The 22,540-nt window shown below is 41.0% G+C and overlaps 1 protein-coding gene across 3 annotated transcripts in view; it reads left to right on the forward strand.

Moving 5' to 3' along the window:
- The first annotated feature begins 845 nt into the window (after positions 1–845).
- The window catches only part of NADK2 (NAD kinase 2), a 47,329-nt gene continuing 25,634 nt past the window's right edge, over positions 846–22,540 (forward strand). For all 3 annotated transcript variants that reach the window (XM_010270757.3, XM_010270759.3, XM_010270758.3), the window contains exons 1-4: positions 846–1,246; positions 1,958–3,979; positions 22,125–22,246; positions 22,352–22,493. In XM_010270757.3, the coding sequence (XP_010269059.1) occupies positions 986–1,246; positions 1,958–3,979; positions 22,125–22,246; positions 22,352–22,493 (2,547 nt within the window). In that variant the 5' untranslated portion in view covers positions 846–985. The remainder of the gene's footprint in view (positions 1,247–1,957; positions 3,980–22,124; positions 22,247–22,351; positions 22,494–22,540) is intronic.

Raw genomic sequence — 22,540 nt, forward strand, 5'->3', positions numbered from 1 at the left:
CACCACAGAAATCCTCAAGAAATCGATATCTATCCAGTTTTTTATCCCCATGACAAGAATCCACAACTGAAACCTGTCACTTCCCAACGTACTACTCGCCTATTGTTCAAAACGAACAAAAGCCTTGCTTTCCAAATATCAATTAATCGGATCACCAGGGAAACCCGCTGGCTCTACCCATCCCTTTCTCGGGTTGGGTTGAGAATTATGTAAACTCGGTGCTTTTGATACTGCCGCTCATAGGCCCACAGTCGCTAGATACCAACAAACGAATTCAGGTTGAAAAGAAGGATAGAACACAGAATTAGCATGGTGACATTTTGATTCCTCAAACTTTCATTTGCACTAAGGAGTTCGGATCTCCAGCCCACACAAATTCTACTTATGTCTATCCATATAACATCGCAGTCACATATGGAGATTATTTCTTCCTCCTATGTAGTATATTATGTAGGGGGAGACGTAGGCAGGAGATCCAGAGTATATGCAGTGGGGAGCAAATGTATATTCTCACTATTTATACAAGATAGCTCTCAGTACAGACTCCAGAACTCCTACCCACAAGATCTCTTCTCACGTCTACTTACAATACACTATTCTGATGAATTGAAAACATCAAGATGTTCTCCATGTGCAACTGGGCAGAGTTTATGTGAGCGGGAGATCTGGGCTCATATATATGGATTGTTCTGTGTCAATTCAGGGCAGTACTGTCCTCTCAATTTCCTTTCCACGTTTCAATTTTTGTTTTCTCTGGCCCAATTGAGAAAAAACCGTATTCGGATCCATTTCCACGTAACGAAGCGAAACTCTACATCTACTTGTAGGCGCCGTCTTTTCGTGAGTTTAACAGTTACCATCTTCTCTCTCTCTCTCTCTCTGTCTCTCTCTCTCTGTGTCTGCGAAATGATCCACCAGCCATTACCGTCTCTTCTGATTCTTCAGGGTTCGTGAGAAAGTATTAGAAGGGAGTAGAAATACGAAGATGGTGGTGATGGGATGTTGTTGTTTCCATCAACCTCACCAGCTTGGGTGCTTCCTCGTCTTCGACATGAACCGGTTTGCTACTGCTGGCGTAGGGAAAGGTTGCCCGTTAAAGCTTCCTCTCTTCTCTGGGTTCAGCAGGGAAAGCAGAGTCGTCGGATTTGGGTTTCTTTCACATAGAAAGGACGGGTTTGGGCTTAATTTCGTCGCCCCAGCTGGGTTCTCTAGCTCCTTTTCGTTGCATATCGGCTTGGACACTGAGGTGATGATTCGGAACTTCTTCCTTGCTTATCGTATTGACTTTTCTTCTTTTGATAAGTAGATTTGAGGACCAATAGTAGGAAGATCAAGTATTTAACACACGCACACACACACAGAGTTTTGGTCGTGTCGGTTACTCAATTAGACGTGAAGTTGGTAGCTAGAAAACTCCCATCTCTTATAATTGGAATTCTAATCAAATGGGAAGATTGATCCTTCAAACCATTGAATTATAGGCAGTTCAACTTCCAGTAGCACAAAGGTCCATTTATTTGTAATCATCTTATGAATCAATCCTAAGTGAGTCAATAGTAAAATATGAACCCTTGGGTTTTGTGTGGTGAAAATTATTTTTGCACAATTTGGGTGAAGTAACAGTGTCATAGTAATAAAATAATTGTGTTATTATTCTCTTGCATTTTCTGTTGCTATTTTATTAAGCGATAGAATGCTTGTTTTTCCGTTTTATTCCTAATACCCTTATGTATCAGCAGAGGCATCTATTTATTCCCTGAATCTTTCTGGTTAACTTATTTGTGTATTGGTTTTTGAACGCCTTTTGCCTTTAGTTTTGGTATAGCAGATAAATGTACCACTTATCTTTCTCCATGTTGATAGATGCTTTTTAAGGAGCATTATCTTCTCCAGGACTAACACAGGTTTTTTCTTTTTCTTCTTTTTTTTTTTTTTTTTTTGAATTTTGGGTTAAAAGACCTTACAGTCTCAAGATTTATCCCAGTTTTCTTGGATTGGTCCTATTCCTGGGGACATTGCAGAAGTTGAGGCATATTGTAGAATTTTCAGAGCTGCTGAGCAGCTTCACATTTCTATAATGGACACATTATGCAATCCATTGACTGGAGAGTGTACTGTTTCATATGACCTCCCCTCAGGGGAGAAATCATTGTTGGAAGATAAGTTAGTAGCAGTGCTTGGCTGCATGGTGGCTCTTCTGAACAAAGGAAGGGCAGAAGTTCTTTCTGGGAGGTCTGCTTCCATGAAGTCCTTTCAAGTTGCAGATGTAAATTTCTTGGAAGATAATCTTCCACCACTTGCCACTTTTAGAGGTGAGATGAAAAGGTGTAGTGAAAGTTTGCACATTGCCCTTGAGAGCTATTTGGCACCATCTGACAGCAGAAGTGTTGATATATGGAGGAAAATGCAGAGGTTAAAGAATGTTTGTTACGATATTGGTTTTCCTCGTAGGGATGATTATCCCTGCCAGACAGTGTTTGCAAACTGGAGACCTGTTTATTTATCCACTACAAAAGAAGATTTGGCATCCAAAGATTCTGAAATAGCTTTCTGGAAGGGTGGCCAAGTAACAGATGAAGGTTTGAAGTGGTTAATAGAGAATGGATACAAAACTATTGTAGATCTTAGAGCAGAAATAGTCAAGGATGATTTCTATCAAAAGGTTCTTGAAAATGCCATCTTGCAGGGGAAAATTGAAGTGGTAAAATTACCAGTTGAGGTTGGGACTGCACCTTCAGTGGAGCAGGTGGAGAAATTTGCATCTTTCGTTTCTGATGTCAATAAAAAGCCACTATATCTACATAGCCAGGAAGGAGTTTGGAGGACTTCCGCTATGGTCTCAAGATGGAGGCAGTACATGGTCCGATCTCATTCCCAGTCTGTCATGAACCACCCAAGCATTTCCAATGAAAATGTGTTAAAAAGTAAAGAAAGAAAGGCAGACCCACAGAAATCATCAGAAGTAAAAGAAAATATACCTCTAGAAAATACAAATGGTTCACTTCTCGAGAGCTTGAGTGGCACCAACAGTTCCAATGAAATATCTTGTGAAATAGTTTCTTTGTCCCAGGAGAACAAGGACAATTGTGACAATGGTACCTGTAAAGACCTTATCTTTTCCGAAGATACTACACCAACACAAGTGGCTACTGTCTCTAGAGATAAGGTAGGATCTACTGAAAGCTTCTGGAGGAAAATTGATCCGTTAAAGTCTCAGATCCCAACCTGTGATGTTTTCTCCAGATCTGAGATGTCTAGGTTTTTGGAAAGAAGGAAGATCTCACCTCCCACTTTTTTAGATTATGAAGGGATTGGATCAAGGTCATCACCAGTCTCCAGAGAGTCATGTGCAAAGATAGATCAGAAAAGTGAAATTAGCGAGACTTCCTATATATCAGAGCTGGAAAAGGAAGGAAATTCAAGAGGGACATTTCATAATAAAATTTCATATTTAGAGCCAAAAAATTCTTCTAGCAATGGTGTTTATCTGGATGGTGATACATCTATTTCTATTTCTCCAAATGTGAATGTATCTGCTAAAGTGGGAAGGCATGATGGGATTGAGAACAAAACTTACACCAGTGCAAGTGATAACCTAGAAAGGAATGTTACATCCACAGCTATTAAAGTGAACTGGGAGAACAACTTGGAAAGTAATCTTACATCAACAGATGTTAGGGAGGATCAAATGGGCAATGGCAAAGCCACCACAGCTTCAGTTAGTGATGACACGGAGATTGTTGAGGGGAATATGTGTGCTTCTACAACTGGTGTTGTAAGAGTGCAATCAAGAAAGAAAGCAGAAATGTTCTTAGTCCGCACAGATGGATTTTCTTGTACCCGGGAGAAAGTAACAGAATCCTCCTTGGCCTTCACTCATCCCAGTACCCAGCAGCAGATGCTCTTGTGGAAATCAACGCCAAAAACTGTACTATTGTTGAAGAAGTTGGGTCATGAGCTCATGGAAGAGGCTAAAGAGGTATCTTGTATATTTTTACATTCTGGTTGAAAGGACTTTTAACTTGTATTAGGCAATGATATTTATGGACATCAAAGAGTATTTTTTTTTGTAATTTTTTGAGTAAAAGGTAAGGTATTATTATATATTAGATCCAGTAAAATCATGTACAGCCAGAAACTATACATCAGCAAGGAGAGCTATAAAAAACTGATAATCTCCCCAATCACAAAGTATAATCCCAAAATGTTCTTTGCATCAAGTAAATATAGTACCAAAATTGAAAAAATCATAGTGTGGAATTCTCCTAAACAAGTCTCTAGCTGATAACCAAGAATATGTAGTCGTCACGGCCTGATGTAACAACTCCTCACTCCTATTTTCAAACACCCTCTGATTTCTTTCTCTCCAGATTACCGAACTAACCATAGATGGAATAATGCTCCAGAAGCTTTTCCATTTCTGATTCAAACTCACCAACTTCCAAGATCCAAGACTTCAGCAACTCAATAGACTTCTTGTCTGACAATAATGTTATATGTTGTTTCAACTGTTCCCAAGATTTAGAAGATGCTTATGGTTTAGCCTGTGAGTAATGGTAGGGATAGAAGAATAGAAAAAAATATGTTTGGAGATATGAGAAAGCTAGAAACATAAGAAGAATGGAAAAAGGAGGTGGTCGTAATCTGAAATCTAGTTTGTGTAAAATTAGTACTTTTACTCTAGGTAAATGGCCAATCAGTATGGATTGTGGTAAATTATTCTTTATGATTCTATTAGCTACTGGAAATAATTGAGTAACTACTAAAACTATTCAAGATTATTGTTTTTTTATTGGAAACTGTAACTTCATTAATGAATTTTCAAAATACAACTTTCAACCCCTAGTAAAGGGGTTGAACCACAACACTGAATTACAATACTACCCAAAACATATTCCCCCTAACAGTCCCTTGTTTTGCTAAGGTATTCACTAGTCCATTAGCTGATCTTCTTGTCCAGTTAAAGCAAGCACCAATCTCCCTTGTTAGGCTGACAATTGCCCTTAACAATTGTCTATGTGTCCATGCTCCCATACTACCTGAATCCAACCATCCAATTACCAACTGCGAATCCCCTTTTATTTTGACTTGTTGTAGTCCCAACCGCTTAGTGTATCTTACACCTTGTAGTAATGCCATGACTTCTGCTCTCAAAGAGTCACCCACTCCTTTTGGGCCAGAGAACAATGCTAAAATTCTGTCTTCTCCATCTCTGAAAACACCCCCTATACTTGAGGGCCCTGGGTTGCCTATAGAACTTCCATCAAAGTTCAACTTCACCCTATTTTGTATTGGCGGTGTAGGTGTTCAAGACTGCTATCAGTCTTGATCACTAAGAAACTTCAGGTTCGAAAAGAAGAGAAAGTGAAGAAGAAAGAGGAGAAAGAGTAGTGAGAGAGCAGTAGAACACAGGCTTTGAAAGGAAGGACAGAATCTCAATGTTCTGCCGCCGCCACTTCACTTTAATATTTATATGTTATGCTAGTTACATGAAAAGACACATCTGCCCTTGGTGTTTACATCATAACACATAACAATATAAAACTGAAAAGTAAATAACAACTAGAATAACAGAATAACAGATTGACCATCAGCTATGACTAGATACATTCTACCCTACGGACAGAGTGGGACCACAGCTATGGGGTCCACATCAGTGTTCTCTACACTCCCCCTCAAGTTGGGAGTAAATGTTCATCATTCCCAACTTGGATAGATCCGCTTCTAGCTTCTTTCTTGATACGACTTTAGTGAGGATGTCTGCTAGTTGCATACTGGATGTGATGTAAGGGAGGCATACTTCTTGAGATGAGACCCTCTCTCGTACAAAATGGCGGTCAACTTCAATGTGTTTGGTTCTGTCATGCTGCACTGGATTATGTGCTATATTAATGGCTGCTTGATTATCACAATATAGCATCAGGGGCTTCTCATACTCAATACCCAACTCCTCAAGTAGAGATCTTTGCCATAGGATTTCAGCCACTCCGTTGGCCAAGGACCTGTATTCTGCTTCAGCACTAGACCAGGAAACAACACTTTGTTTCTTACTTCTCCAGGAGACAAGGTTTTCTCCCACAAGGGCACAATATCCTGAGGTAGACCTTCTGTCATCAACACTCCCAGCCCAATCGGCATCCGTATAGACCTCCACCTTCATGCGGTTGTTGTTCTTGAACAGTATACCCCTACCCGGGCATCTCTTCAAGTAGGTTAAAATTCTTTCTGCCGCAAGAAGATGTGTGGTTCTAGGAGAATGCATGTATTGGCTGACAACACTAACAACATAAGTAATATCTGGCCGAGTGAGGCAGAGATATAGGAGCTTTCCTACCAATCGCTGGAACATAACTTTGTCTTCAAGAAGCTCTCCACTCTCTGCACTAATCCTGTGGTTCTGTTCAATTGGTGTATCTGCAGGCTTGACACATAACTTTCCAGTTTCTGCCAACAAGTCTAGGACATATTTCCTCTGAGAGATAAAGATCCCCTGTTTGGATCTAGCAATCTCAATACCCAAAAAATATCGGAGTACACCATGGTCTTTCATCTCAAATTCTTGATGAAGGAGCTGTTTAAGGGACTCAATCTCATGGCTATCATTCCCTGTGACCACAATATCATCAACATATACTGCCAGTAGTGTCAAGGAGGACTCCACCCTTTTGATGAATAGAGTATGATCTGACTGGTCCTGTACATAACCAAACTTCACAAGGGCTAGTCTGAATCTATCGAACCAAGCCCTAGGTGACTGTTTCAAACCATACAAAGCCTTGTTTAGCCGGCAGACCTTCTTACCTGTTTCTGCATCATAGAATCCAGGAGGCAAACGCATGTAAACCTCTTCCTGCAGATCTCCATTCAAAAAAGCATTTTTCACGTCCATTTGGTATAAAGGCCAAGTGTGATTTGCTGCAAGGGATAATAGGAGTCGAATAGTGGTCATCTTGTCTACCGGGGCAAAGGTCTCCAAGTAATCTATGCCATAAGTCTGTGTAAACCCTCTTGCAACTAACCGAGCTTTATACCTCTCAATGGATCCATCTGCATTATGCTTTACAGTAAATACCCATCTGCATCCAATTGGTTTCTTTCCTTTGGGCAGATCAACTACCTCCCAGATGTTATTTTTCAACAGGGCATCCATCTCAACCTGCATTGCATCTTTCCATTCCGGGACGGATAGGGCTTCTTGCACTGTTCTTGGAATAGGGACATTGGAAATGGAACTAAGGTAGGACCTGTAGGTAGGAGATAGACGATCATAGGATAAAAAATGGGAAATACAGTGGGTGAAATGGCAACAATAGAGGAAGTCTCTGTGGGCCCTGGGACTATAATACCTGGACCTGGAGCTGCAGATGAGATTGGAGCTGGCCTGGACTGCTGATGATCGGGGTCAACCTGCCTACACCGCCTGTGATAGACCCTCAACTCCTGATCCCTCTGATCACCCTCACCATTGCAGCTCCCCCTCAACTCCTGATCCCTCTGACCGCCCTCACCATTGCAGCTCTCATCACCCAATGGAATAGGTAAAGGAACTACCCCACTCCCATTGTTCTCCCCCTGAAGACAAGGACTCAAACCCCTACTCTCACTGCTCTCCCCCTGAGGAGAAACCCGAGGATAATAGGGTGTCTCCTCAAAGAATGTGACATCCATGGAGACAAACTTCCTCCCTGAGACAGGATCATAGCAGCAATAACCCTTTTGAGTTTGTGCATAACCAAGGAAAATGCATTTGGAGGCTTTGGGTTCGAACTTAGAGTGATGGGGTCTGAGAAGCTGAACAAAGCATGTACAACCGAATGTTTTAAGGGGAATAGAAAACAAGTTCTCACGTGGGTGTAGAAGAGAAAAAGGAGATCTCATATCAAGGACCCGGGAAAGAACCCGATTAATAAGATATACCGCCGTGAGGATAGCATCACCCCAGAAGCGGATAGGAACATTGGAAGTAAACATGAGACTTCTAGCCACTTCCAAGATGTGCCTATTCTTCCTTTCGGCAACTCCATTCTACTGAGGTGTATGAGGGCAAGAGCTCTGGTGGATAACCCCATGATGAAGAAGATAAGATGTCAATGGTTTAGCAAAGTATTCCTTTGCGTTATCAGATCTGAGAACTTTGATCTTGGCATCAAATTGGGTTAGGATCATTTGGTGAAAGTTTTGGGTCAGGGCAGGTACCTCATCTCGTGAACGCATGAGATAAATCCAAGAAAAACGGGTATGGTCATCAATAATTAACAAGAAATATCTGTACCCACCCATGGAAGGGATGTGATAAGGCCCCTAAACGTCAGTATGCACAATATCAAAAAAGTTATCACTCCTTTTATTACTCAATAAATAAGGCTTTCTATAATGCTTAGCAAACTCACAACTTTCACACTACAAATGGGACAACTCAATAGACTCAAATAAAGCTGGAAACAGACTCTTTAGAGACCGAAAGGACAAATGACCTAATCGGTTATGCCAAAGCATAACCGGACTCACACTCTGAGAAACAAAAGACATCTTCTCTACTGACTCTTCTTGATGGAACCTCTCCCCGAGCAGATAGATTCCATTCGTCTCATGGCCAGTCCCAATCACCTTCTTCGTCTCCAAGTCTTGAAAAACACATCGGTCAGGGAAGAAGGTTACTGAGCAGTTCATATGCTTGGTAATACTACTGACTGAAAGAAGGTTAGTATCAAGCTTAGGAACATGCAAGACAGATGACAGGGAGATAGTATCTGATAACTTGATGTCACCCTTCCCAGAAATAGGAACCAGGGAGCCATCAGCAATTGATACTTTATCCCTACCATAAGACAAATGGTAAGTGGTAAACAGTGAAGGCAAGCTAGTCATGTGATCGGATGCACCTGAATCTATTACCCAACAAGGTTCAGTAGTACCTGGAGTTGAGGCATGGTAGGCTGAAGCTTGAGTACCTGAATGTGCGAAGGCAGATGTGGCAGGGGTTGATGGTGACTGCGGTGGCTGAGCTGAATTTCCAACTTCCTTTTCTAACTGTATTAGGGAAGCCCGAACTGCAGCTAAGGTTTCTAAAGATGTTCCTTTTGTGCCAGATGAGGATGCCGAATCAGTGTTCACGACCACATGAGCAGTGCCCTTCTTGCTTCTCAACTTCGCAGGAACCAAGTGAGGATGCAGTTCCCAACATGTTTCTTTTGTATGTTTGGGCTTCTTACAATGTTCACATACCACATCCTTCTTGTCTTCTTTCCCCCTGTCCTTCTCTGAATCACCCCCTGATTTGGGTGTGACCGCTACAAAGGCTGGTGTGGGGGGCTGAGGTTGCATCATAACTTTCCTTCTGGTCTCTTCACTATGTACGAATGAGTATGCCTGAGAGAGAGTCACACTGTCTCTAGTCAAAATCTGTTGCCGCACAATATCATACTCCGAATTTAGGCCTGCCAAAAACTCAAATACCCGGTTTGTCTCAACCTGCTTTCTATATATCTGTGCATCTTTGGGACTCTCCCACTCAAGAGTCTCTAAGTGATCAATCTCACGCCACAGGGACTGCAAGGTAGAGAAATATACTAAAATTGGTCTCTCTCCTTGTTTAAGATTTTTCACTTCACATTTCAATTCATATGCTCTGGCAACATTAAGGGGTTGGGAATAAGTTTCTTTCATAACATCCCATATCTCCTTAACTGTCTTTGCCCACAAGTAATTTCGGCTAATATGAGGCTGCATAGAATTACACAGCCATGTCATAACCAAGTAGTTTTCTTGGATCCACTTAGTATACGTCGGGTCTCCCTTGGGGGGTTCTTTCATATCTCCCAAGAGGTACCCTAATTTACCTCTTCCCCCAATAGCCATCACGGTTGATTGGGCCCATTCCAAATAGTTTGATCCATCAAACTTTACGGTTGTAATCTGACCACCCATCTTAGAAACACTACCATAACTGATGTTCCCAAAGCTGCCTTCTGCTCGATTTTTAAACTCCATTTCTGTCAAGTCTCAAAACAGCACTTGGACTACCAATCACAATCAAAAAACAGTATAGGCCTGATCTGTATTCACAGTGTATGTGCACAAAACTGGGATAACTCTGATCTGAAACCAACTAGCCAACACAACAGTAGCTGTCCGTAGAGCTCTAACCCCTTAAGAGAGTTCGAAAACCCCAAAAGACTCTGAAAAACAACTTAGAAGTAGGTCTGATATGCTTGGCAGAGTTAGGGTTTTAATCGGTCCTTAAAGTAAACAATTCAGTTGCACAATCCAATCAGTACCGTATAGATAGACTTGCAGTAGGGTTAATAAGAAACCCTAGAATCTGATCAATGCTAACAATAAACTTGAGGACAGCTCTAGGTAGATCGCAAGGTTCAGTCTAACACTAGGGCTTGCCGCAAGATTACTTTCAAACCCTAGAGCAGAGAGAAACAAAGTCGAGACAGTTCGGCCCAACAATAGGGTTTGCTGTTGATATTATTCAGGTCTGCCTTAGAGTTCGGCCTGACTGAGTTCATTTATGTAGAAGAAGAAAGAGTGATAAAGAAAGAGAGAAAGAGAGAAAGAGAGAAGAGAGAATTCTGGTTCGAACTGAAAGAGTCAACTTAACTTCTCCCAGTCGGCCAGTCAGTATTTATACTATTATTAAAACATAACTGAAAAGACCAATGTGCCCTTACTTAAGTTAAGAGCACATGTTTCAACACAACATTACAGATCAGAAACATCAATCAAGGTATAAAGATAGAAATACCCCTACGCTAACACTCCCCCTCAAGCTGGGAGTATATATACATATGTAGTCCACTCTTCCCCGACTCAAGCCTTTTGTAAATAAGTCAGCCCACTGATTTCCTGTATTAACATGTGTAGTGTCTAGCTCTCCATTCAGCACCTTCTCCCTCACAAAGTGACAGTTAACCTCAATGTGCTTGGTTCTTTCATGAAACACTGGATTAGAGGAGATATGAACTGCAGCCTGATTATCACAATAGAGTTTCATTGGAGTGTTAATGTTGTACCCTACTTCCTATAGAAGGTTCCTTAGCCACACTAATTCACAAGTGGTATGCGCCATAGCCCTATATTCTGCTTCTGCACTGCTTCTTGCCACAACCGTCTGCTTCTTATTTTTCCATGTCACCAGGTTACCTCCCAGAAACGTGCAATAGCCTATAGTAGACCGCCTATCAGACATAGAACCGGCCCAATCAGCATCAGAATACCCTTCTATTTCAAGTTTTCCCCCACTCTTGTATATCAGACCGCGACCCGAGGCCCCTTTTAGATACTTCACAATTCTCAGAACCGCATTCCAATGAGGAATCAAAGGTTTTTGCATGAACTGGCTTACCACACTAACTGCAAATGAGATGTCTGGTCTGGTAATGGTTAGGTAGTTCAGTTTGCCCACAAGTCGTCGGTATCTGCTAGGGTCTTCAAACACTTCACCCATATCATTGCTTAGCTTGGTATTTGTGTCCATGGGTGTTTCAACTGTTTTGGCACCCAACAAGTCTGTTTCTTCCAGCAAATCAAGCACATACTTCCTCTGGCACAGGTTAATCCCATACTTGGATTTCGCTACCTCTATCCCCAAGAAGTATTTCAGTTTACCCAGATCCTTTGTCTGAAAGTGATCCTGCAGGTAAGTCTTCAGCCTGTCAATACCAATGCTATCATTCCCAGTAATAACAATATCATCTACATACACCACCAATAGTATTTTTCCTCCCGGAGAGTCATGACTAAATACAAAATGGTCAACTTTGCACTGTTTCATGCCAAACTTCTTTACCACCTCACTGAACCTACCAAACCATGCTCGAGGAGACTGTTTAAGCCCATATATAGCCTTCCTTAGTCTGCACACCTTACCATCCTCCCCCTGAGCAACAAACACTGGAGGTTGCTCCATGTAGACCTCCTCGAGTAAGTCACCATGCAAAAAGGCATTCTTGATATCAAGCTGATATAGTGGCCACTCATACATGGCTGCAAGAGAGATCACAATACGAACTGACCCTATCTTAGCAACCGGTGAGAAGGTCTCTATGTAGTCAATGCCATATGTTTGGGTACCCTTTTGCAAATAATCACGCTTTCAGGCGTTCAACACTACCATAAGGCAGATACTTAACCGTATAAACCCACTTACAACCAATAGCTTGCTTCCCAGGAGGAAGAGCAGTGAGATCCCAAGTATGATTATGATGAAGGGCTGAGAGTTCTTCTTCCATGGCACGGCACCACCCTGGAGAGGCAAGGGCTTCCTAGACATTTTTAGGAACAATAACTGATGATAACAAGGTAACAAACTGGCGATGGGAAGCGGAAAGGTGAGTAAGAGAAACATAATTAGAAATGGGATGAAGGGTGCAAGTATGTTTACCTTTCCGCAAAGCAATGGGTAGATCAATCTCAGATGCTAAGTGGGGGTCTGGTGCCGGATCCGTCGACGGAGATGTAGCCGGAGGAGTAGTAGCTGGTGCACGTGGGCGATGTGTATACACATGACGGATAGGTGGGTGTTCAACAGGTGGTGGCACCGTAGGCAAGGATTTGGTCACGACTGGAACAAAGGGAGGAGTATCGACAACGGGAAGTGGAAGAGGAGGAGGTGATGAGGAGGAAGAAGCATCACCAGACCCCAAAAAGAATGGAGTAGACTCAAAGAAACTGACATCAACACACACAAAGGACCGTCGAGAACCAGGATGGTAACACCTATACCCTTTCTGGGTCCGAGAATAGCCAAGGAAGATGCACTTGAGAGAACGGGCATCAAACTTGTCGTTCCCGGGACCCAGATTATGGACAAAACAGACACACCCAAAAACTCTCGGCGTAAGAGGAAACGGAGACAAAGTGGGAAACAAGACCTGAAATGGAGACTGACCATCAAGGATGAACGTGGGCATCCGATTAATCAGAAAACAAGAGGTAAGCACTGCATAACTCCAAAAAGGTTTGGGAACATGCATGTGATGCATTAGGGATCTTGCTGTTTCAAGGAGATGGCGATTCTTTCTCTCAGCCACCCCGTTTTGTTGTGGGGTGTAGGCACACGAGGTCTGATGTATAATGCCGTGTTGGTCCAGGTATTCCTGAAATGATGAGGATAAATATTCGCGGCCATTACCAGAACGAAAAACTTTGATGTGGGTACCAAATTGGTTACGAATTTCAGCATAAAATTTTTGAAAAATGGTAAACAATTCACTTCTTTCTTTCATTAAATAGAGCCACGTCATCCTTGAAAAATCATCCACAAAAATGACAAAATATCTGTATCCATTATATGACATTACTTTATAAGGACCCCAAACATCTGAATGAACTAAAGAAAAATGACTCGACACACGGTTATCAACCCTAGAACTAAAGGGAACACGATGTTGTTTCCCAAACTGACACGACTCACAATCAAAAACAGAAAGCTGACTCAAGGATGGAACTAAGGACTTCAAGACTTTGAGCGACGGATGACCAAATCGGCAGTGCCACTGGAGAGGAGAAAGAGATGACTGGAGAGCTGTTGAAGTTCTACCACCACCACCGTCAAGATAATACAGTCCACCTGCTTCATGCCCTCCACCAATCTTCATCCCCGTCTTGAGATCCTGAAAGACACACATAGAAGGATAAAAGGTAATGGAGCAGTTAAGTGATTTGGTCAGCTTACTAACAGACATAAGGTTAAAAGGCAATTTAGGAACATACAGACTGATGAGAGGGATACAGGATCTAGGTCAACATTACCAACACCACAAATTGAGGATGTGGAACCATTAGCAAGGGTAACAGATTGTGATGTTGAGCAATGAGATAAGGAGGAAAACACACCTGGAGTTCCAGTCATGTGATCAGAGGCTCCAGAGTCAATGATCCAGGGATTGGGTGTAGATGCCAGACAATCCATACCTGAGTGAGCAAAAGTCGCCGTGTTCTGCTGTGATTGGATAAACCTCTCATATTCATCACGGGGAACACTCACCATCTCCTTCATGGGACCATCTATGGATGTAGGAGGCAACTAGTCAGATGAATGATTCTCCTGTCTAAAGCTGGAACTTGAGTCACCGGTCGCGGCATGATTGGCCCAGGTTGAGGGAGGACCATGTAAATCATAACAATAGTTGATGGTATGTCCGTCCATACCACAATGAGTGCACTTCCTCGGGCCTGAGCTACGTCCTCTACCACGGGCTCCCCCTGAATCTTTGCTCCCAGTACGACCACCACCATGATTATAAGTAGATCCACCATTGCCACTTCGGCCATATGTAGAACCACTACCAACACCACGGCCAGACTGAGCTCCTCGAGCTCCACCTCTACCACCACGGCCTCTTGATGCAGCAAAGGCAGATCTATCTGAGATATTAGAGTTCTCAGTAGATCCGATAGAAATCCTCCGAATTCGAGCAAATACCTCTTCTAGGGACGGAAGAGCTGATCCCCCTAATATCTGAGCCCGTACTGGTTCATATTCAGACTTTAGTCCCACCAAAAATCTAGTCACATCAAGCTGCTCTCTCTGTTGTTGCTGAATCTTGACATCAGAAGTAAGAGGATGATAGACATTCAACTCATTACGTATGTTCCTCATGTTGGCATAGTACTCCTCAAGACTCTGATTGCCCTGTTGCAGATTAAAGTACTCTTGATAAAGCTGATAAACTCTGGTTGTATTGTCCTGCCCCGAATACAATTTCTTCTCATGGTCCCACACATCTTTGGCAGTATCAAGGAACATGAAGTTCACACTAATCCTGGGTTCCATACTGTTCCACAACCATGTGATGATCTGAGCATCCTCTTGCTCCCAGTCTTCATACTCGTGAGAGTCAGAGGAGGGTTTCTCCTCTCTGATGTGTTTTACCTTCTTCTTTGCCTTCAGAAAGACTTCAACGGATTTAGCCCAAGGCACATAATTCTCTCCATTTAACTTAATGGAGGTCATCTGAACATTCAGGTAGTCTGTAGGCACCATCACACTAGGTTTATAATCATTATTGTCTCCCATTATGTTATCACCAATTCTGCACACTTGCTGAATTCTATTATCACTGAGATCTGCACACTCCACACCACTAGGTCACACCTATCACACTGATTGCAGCACTAATTGTTGCTGGAATGTGTGCTCTTTACACCACAAACCCTAAATCACACCTGTCACACTGATTTCAGCACTTGTTGTTGCTGAAAAGTGTGCTCACACCACAAACCCTACTCCTACAACTACCTGAAATCTCACCACTATATGATCATATCTCTTCCTTCAAAATGCACAAAGAAACCAGCATAAACCCTAGCCCTAACTGGCCGAAACCCTAGCAAATGGTCTGAAACACACCTTCTATTTAATCCATAACAGATATCATGCACTGAAGTCTCTTACCTTATCACTGAAGTAACACCCATGTGAGCAGGAGAGCAGTCCACACACAACAGCCGCTTCACACACAACAGCCACACACAGTTCGGCCCTCTATTCTTCCTCTACTAGGAGAGGGCGATCTCAGAAATCACAGCAACCGACCACATACGACCTGACTGGAGGCATAGAGACCCCCAAGGGAAGAGGGCGATCACTCCTTTTCAGCCCTTTGCCTTATCTCCAATCGAACACAGAAAAAAAAGAAAACCCTAGATAGGGTGCGCAGAGAATGAACCCTAGGCAAGCAGAAATCTAGGCAGATTTAACCTAGCTCTGATACCATGATATAATTCAGGTCTGCCTTAGAGTTCGGCCTGACTGAGTTCAGTTATGTAGAAGAAGAAAGAGTGATAAAGAAAGAGGGAAAGAGAGAGAGAGAAGAGCGAATTCTGGTTCGAACTGAAAGAGTCAACTTAACTTCTCCCAGTCGGCCAGTCAGTATTTATACTATTATTAAAACATAACTGAAAAGACCTATGTGCCCTTACTTAAGTTAAGAGCACATGTTTGAACACAACATTACAGATCAGCAACATCAATCAAGGTATAAAGACAGAAATACCCCTACGCTAACAGCTGTAAAACCCTAGTGGATCGAAGAGAGAAAACCCTAGAATGGTTTAGCCTCCCTCTCCAGATAGGTCCAACCTATCTTCTCTGATAGAACTTCTCTTCGAAAATAAATAACTTACAAGGAAAAATTGTTCGCTGCCTTCTAAGGTTACCCGAACCCTAGTCTTCTCTGATCCTTCCTGACCACCAACACTCTGCAACCCTAACAAGCTTCCAACAGCTACTAGCACTTCTGGCGATCTCCAAGAATCAGTCTGCGAATTCCTCCTTTTCAGCTTCCAGTCCTAGGAGATTCTCATGTGGTCGGCTGGTATTAGACTCACATGAGAAACCCTAACTTGGCTTTGATACCATGTAGGTGTTCAAGACTGCTATCAGTCTTGATCACTAAGAAACTTCAGGTTCGAAAAGAAGAGAAAGTGAAGAAGAAAGAGGAGAAAGAGTAGTGAGAGAGCAGTAGAACACAGGCTTTGAAAGGAAGGACAGAATCTCAATGTTCTGCCGCCGCCAATTCACTTTAATATTTATATGTTATGCTAGTTACATGAAAGAACACATCTGCCCTTGGTGTTTACATCATAACACATAACAATATAAAACTGAAAAGTAAATAACAACTAGAATAACAGAATAACAGATTGACCATCTGCTATGACTAGATACATTCTACCCTACGGACAGAGTGGGACCACAGCTGTGGGGCCCACATCAGTGTTCTCTACAGGCGAAGACCAAAGTTCCTGTATCACAGGTTTTAGAGAGGTTACTTTCCACAACACCCCAATTCCTATAAATATCTTCAGCTGAGAAGTCTTTAAACACATCAATTGTTTTCAACCAGTGAATAATCTTTATAGTCACTCCTACAATTTTCTCCTTGGATCTAACCATACTTTTAAAAATATTGTTATTTTCTTTCTTCCCAAACTGACCAAAGCACTGCTGCTCTTGTAGCTCTCCGCATAATTCATGATTATTGTGCTTGACTATGTTTACATCTAAAGCAATTAAAAACTGTCACTGTGGTAACTATCATGCAAATCACAACTCAAACAAAATAATTAGAGGGCTATCAACTGAAGAACGAGCCTAATATTTAAGTGCTTAAATCTCTCTGAAACCCTCTACAACCTTTCTACTATCTTTAATCAATAAGAAAAAGAGTATAAAATAGAGAAATCGGAATAGCTTAACAAGTATATAGTTATACTACAGAACTAATCACAACATTCAAAAGGAAAGGCCCTATTATGGGCTCTATAGGAAGATAAAAATAAAACAACAATATAAAAGAAAGTCCTCAGACAAGAGGGTTTCTCCTTCAAACACAGTATTAACCTCCTACTTAGAAAAATGGGTTAATAAACTTTACCTCAATTTTAAAAGTTTCCCTTGTATCTGTTAGTAATAAATCAACTCTAATTTAGTTTCCTAACTCAAGTAAAAGATCCAAAACAAAGGTTTTCAATAAGTTAGATTGGTGTGGGTCCCATTGTTTTAGATAAAGTGGGTTATTAATAACAAATCAAACCTAATTTAATCTCCTAAATCAAATAAAAAATCGAACCTAAATCTTCCATATGGATAATGGTTTCCAAACAAAATACGAAGGTATGGTTGTCGGTTGTCCTGTACTCGGTACAGGATGGTCATTAACTAATTGCTTAGAATAGGGAACTCTCTAAAGCTTATATGGAGTTTGGACTAGTTGGCTTTGAATAATAAACCATATGTCCACTCCACTCCATTTTAACTCCTGTTATTAAAGGTCTTTGTTTGCTACTTTGCTTTCTTTGGCAGTATCTGTCTGTACATTTCTTAATTAACGAAGCCTACATATGCTTTTGTAATTCCTTTTAAACTTCAGGAGAGGACTGAAATTGTAAAGCCACAATATGGTTGCTAATCAAGGGAAGTTTGGTGGTAGACTAGGTGGTGATTATCAAACATACTGTGGAATTCTATTCAGACCTCTATTCATCAGGCTATGTATGTCATGATGTGCATGCTCAAGATTTTAGACAGAATTTACACTAAGAATTCAGCTGTCAAATATGGGTATGTCACCCAATTTCCAAGTGTTCATGTAACATAATGATTGGGAGAGAATGGATGTCCCTAGTTATGGGCGTCATGGCCTAAAACTGAGATCATAAATGAACCATATTAGAAGATATGGCAAGGATATGTCTGGACAAGGTTTCTGATATGGATTATGGAATTTATGCTAAAAATTTATGTACCAAACATCATGCTTCACCTTTATATGGGTATGTAGGTATTGTAGAGATTGATATAAAAAACGAGGATTGATTTGAGAAAAGATCTGTTGAGAAGGAAGAGATAAGGGGAGACTTGCTTCCTGGTGGGTTTTCTCTGGTATTTTACCAGGAATCTTGGAAGTAGAGAAAAGTGATTCAATTTAGGTGTAAGATGATTCTTGCAACCAAGGTGGATTTAGAGAAAGCCTATGACCTAGTAGTTTGGCAAGTGTTGTTGCAACCAAGGTGGATCAGTTGGGGTGTTAGCCTAGTTCATTACTCAATTCTTATTAATGGAGTGGCAAAAGATTCTTCCTAGCCAAACGTGATTTAAGATAGGGAGATCCACTATCCCCTTTTCTTTTCACTATTTTGGCAGAGGTTCTAAGTATAGGTTGGTGATAAAATCAGATCTATATGGTTTGATTAGGGAGTGGAGAATTGAAAGAAATCAAGTGGTAGTTTCCCACCTCCAATTTTCTAATGATACAATTGTATTCTATGAGGGTGTAGATGTGGAAACGGTGAGAAATCTAAAACTGTTGATTGATGAATTTGTGGGACTGACAGGCTTGACAATCAACTGGGGAAAAGTGGGATTTCAGGAATCAACATGGAAGATAGGGAAATGCAGAGTTTTGCTGAGGTTCTAGGTTGCGAGATTAGAGATTGGCCAATAGTTTACCTAGGTTTTCCATTGGGAGGAATTACATTTCGTTTGAGGGGGGGGGATTACTCTAATAAGAGCTACACTAGCAAACCTTCCTATTTATTTCCTTTCCACCTTCTGCGTCCCAACTAGGATTGTAGGGCAGTTAGTGATGTATATGAGACTTTCTTTGGGAACCAGGAGAGGAAAAAAAGGATCACCTGGTAAAGTGGGAACAAGTTAGGAAACCTAAGGAAGAAGGGGGTTTAGGTTTAGGGAACATTATCCTAAAAAACACGTCTCTGCTAGGTAAATGGTTGTGGAGATTCCCCTTTGAGTGAGGTTCTGTTACAAGGTTATAGTAAGCATTCATGGGTTGGAAGGTAATGGATGGGATATTAAACTTGCTACCCACTCCTCCTCTTTGTCTTCGTGGAAAACAATTCATGAAGTCTACCAAATCTTTCTTAACTATATCAAGTATGATGTGGGAAGGGGTGATAAAATTCATTTCTGGGAGGACCTTTGGTTGGGGCCAAGTCCACTTAACGACCATCTCCAAGTTGGGAACCTCCTCTTCAACTGGTTTAAACTAGAATTTGGGGCTTAGAAGGGTGTTAAGGGAAAATGAATGTTTGTCTTTGATTCTTCTACTTGGAACCTTAAAGTAGACGTTTTTGGACTCTTCCATTGAGGATTCTAGAATTTGGTTGACCTCTATTGATGGCCTTTTTACTTGCTCATCTTTCTTTAAATCCCTCACCTCATCAAGTTGTCAAAGGGGTGGACTTCCCAGTTAAAGAAATTTGGAGTAAGCCTATCCCACTCAAAATTCAACTTTTCTACTAGAAATTTTTCTTGGTAAGGCAAATACTTGTGACTTGCTGCAGAAAAGAAGGCCTTTTGTTTGCCTCTGTCCTCACATGTGCTTCCTTTGTAGGGGTAACGGCGAGACTTTATCTCATTTACTTATCTCCTGTCCTTTTGTGATGAGAATTTGGGAATTTTTTTGTTCTCTTTTTGGCTGCAGGTGGGTCCCACCCAAGATGTGGAAGGTCTCTTCAACCCTAACTTCTTATGACAACCAAAGAAAAGGGGGAAAGTGCTTTGGAGAGCCACTAAGGTAGTGTTCTGGGAAGAGAGAAATAGCAAAATCTTGTTGGAAATGAACTGAAGTTTGGAAGAGGTGATAGATGGTATAAAAATAAAGGTAGTGTTCTGGGTGAAGACTTTTGATATTTTCAAAACCCTCTCAGTAACTGATTTCTTTAGAGCCTGGACTGAAATAGCACAGTCATCAAGAACAAAGTACAGAATCAGGATGGATTGGAAACCCCTAGAAGGCAATAAAGTAAAACTAAATTTTGATGGATGCTCTCTTGGAAACCCAGGTGTGGTTGGAATTGCGGGGGGGTATTAGAAATTCAGATAGGAGGATATTGGCTATCTTCGCAGGACCAATTGGGAGGCTGAACTGATGGCTTTATTGCAAGGCCTCAGATTAGCTAAGCAGTTGGGATTTAGGATGATTGAGGTGGAAGGAGATTACAATTTACAAGTAGCCATATCCTGGCCTAAATCCAATAGGAATATTCCTTGGTCCCTAAAGTATATTATAAGGGAAGTGGAAATGATTTCAGAAGAAATAGTGGCTAAATTTAAATGGGCTAGAAGGAGTGCAAATGGTTTAGCTGACACCTTAGCTAAACAAGGGGCTATGAGGCAAGGACTGTTTTGGGCATCCTTGTAATCTGGAATAGCAAAGTGGGCTAAAAAGTTGTACTTATCATTTCTTCTTTCCAAATTTTAATAAAATCATTTTTCTACTGATCAAAAAAAAAAAAAAAAGAAAAAAGATTCTTGCAACCATATATGATTATGAAATTTGGGCTACATTGTAGTCTTGTTAGTTATTAACCTAGGAGTGTGCTGTGAAGATTACAGAATTGGAGTCTAATCATTTCTTAGTGAAACAACTAATTTAATAGCATAGTTTTCAAGGCGCCAAGGTGACCCTAGGTGATAGGGGAGCGCTTAGTCGCCTAGTCACTTAGGCGCCTGCCTAGGCATCGCCTAGTGTCTCAAATGTAACCTTGCTTCTCCTAGTGTTTCAAGGTTTGTGTCTCAGAAATAACCTTTCTCTTCCTAATATTTCAAGGTTAGTGTGTAAGAAATACTCATCGCCTAGGAAAAGAAGGGTCTAAACCTTTGTTTTTATCATAGAAAATAAAGAAAAAAATAAAAAAATAAGGAGAAGGGCGGAGCACCTGTTTTTCTTCATTTTCTATGATAAAAAAAAGGTTAGCCCCTTCTTTTCCTAGGCGATGAGTATTTCTTAGGCACTGGAGCACCTGTTTTTGTCTCAGAAAAGATAAAGCAAAAGCCCTCAAAAATGATGAAGGAGAAGAAGGGGCAAAGCCCCTATTCTTGTCTCCAAGAAAAGAATGCAAGAAAAAGATTGAAAATGATGATGGTGATGAAGGGCGGAGTCCCTGTTCTTGTTTCAGGAAAAAGAAAATTAAAAAAAAGCATCAAATGAAGAAGGCTAAGAAGGGGCATAACCCATGTTTTTGTTCCAAAAAAAAGGAAGGAAAAGAATCAGAAATTTAAGAAGCAGAGAGGGTTATTTCCTATCTCAGAAAAAAGAAGGTGCTGATGGCACAAAAGAAGAACATACTTGCAATCAATTGGTGTTCCTTGTTTACAAGGTGAAATCATCTTCCAGTTGGTCTAGGTCTTCACTCTTCAAGTCTTCGAAATCTGTATTGTTTGAACCCTAACAAAATAAGAATCTAACAAATACATGTTGGTTTATAAAGTAAAAGAAGAATGTTATGGTGTATCACTGTCTATTTTAATATTATGAGCTGAAAGTATAAAAATATAAAAATATTGTAAATAATGTAAAGTATGATATAAAAACTGATTGGCATTTGGGCAAGGTGAGCAATGAAAAGTGCTTAGTTGCCTAGGTGTTGCCTTCACAACTATGTTTAATGGCTTGGTGAGAAGATGAAATTTGAGGTATTTTGTTATCAATATGCTTGAATTCAATGAACAGATTACATTTTGTGATTCATTGTAGATTCTTGGTAAAATGTATATATTAGAATAAACTCTTTACAGGAGTCTTTATTTTTATCACTAGAAGGGATAATCCTTCAAGAAAGCTTCATCTTGCTCATTTGTTCTCTAGGCGGCATCTTTCTTGTATTACCAAGAGAAAATGAATGTCCTTGTGGAACCTGATGTGCATGATATGTTTGCAAGGATTCCGGGATTTGGATTCATTCAGACATTTTATAGTCAAGATACCAGGTACTGACACATCACGCTATCAGAAGGCAAAAGCACCGAAGTAATATTATAGTATTATTCTTAGGAAGTCTTTTGCTTAACCATTTCTGTTATACCTTGATGCAGTGATCTTCACGAGAGAGTTGACTTTGTGGCTTGTTTGGGAGGAGATGGGGTTATACTCCATGCATCAAATTTATTCAGGGGAGCTGTTCCTCCCATTGTATCTTTTAATCTTGGATCACTTGGATTTCTCACTTCCCACTATGTATGTTCCTGGCCTCTATCTTTTGAATCTCAATTTGACCTATTTTC

Source organism: Nelumbo nucifera, chromosome 1 (genome assembly GCF_055504915.1).
Source record: "Nelumbo nucifera cultivar China Antique chromosome 1, China Antique-T2T, whole genome shotgun sequence".
Lineage (NCBI taxonomy): Eukaryota > Viridiplantae > Streptophyta > Magnoliopsida > Proteales > Nelumbonaceae > Nelumbo > Nelumbo nucifera.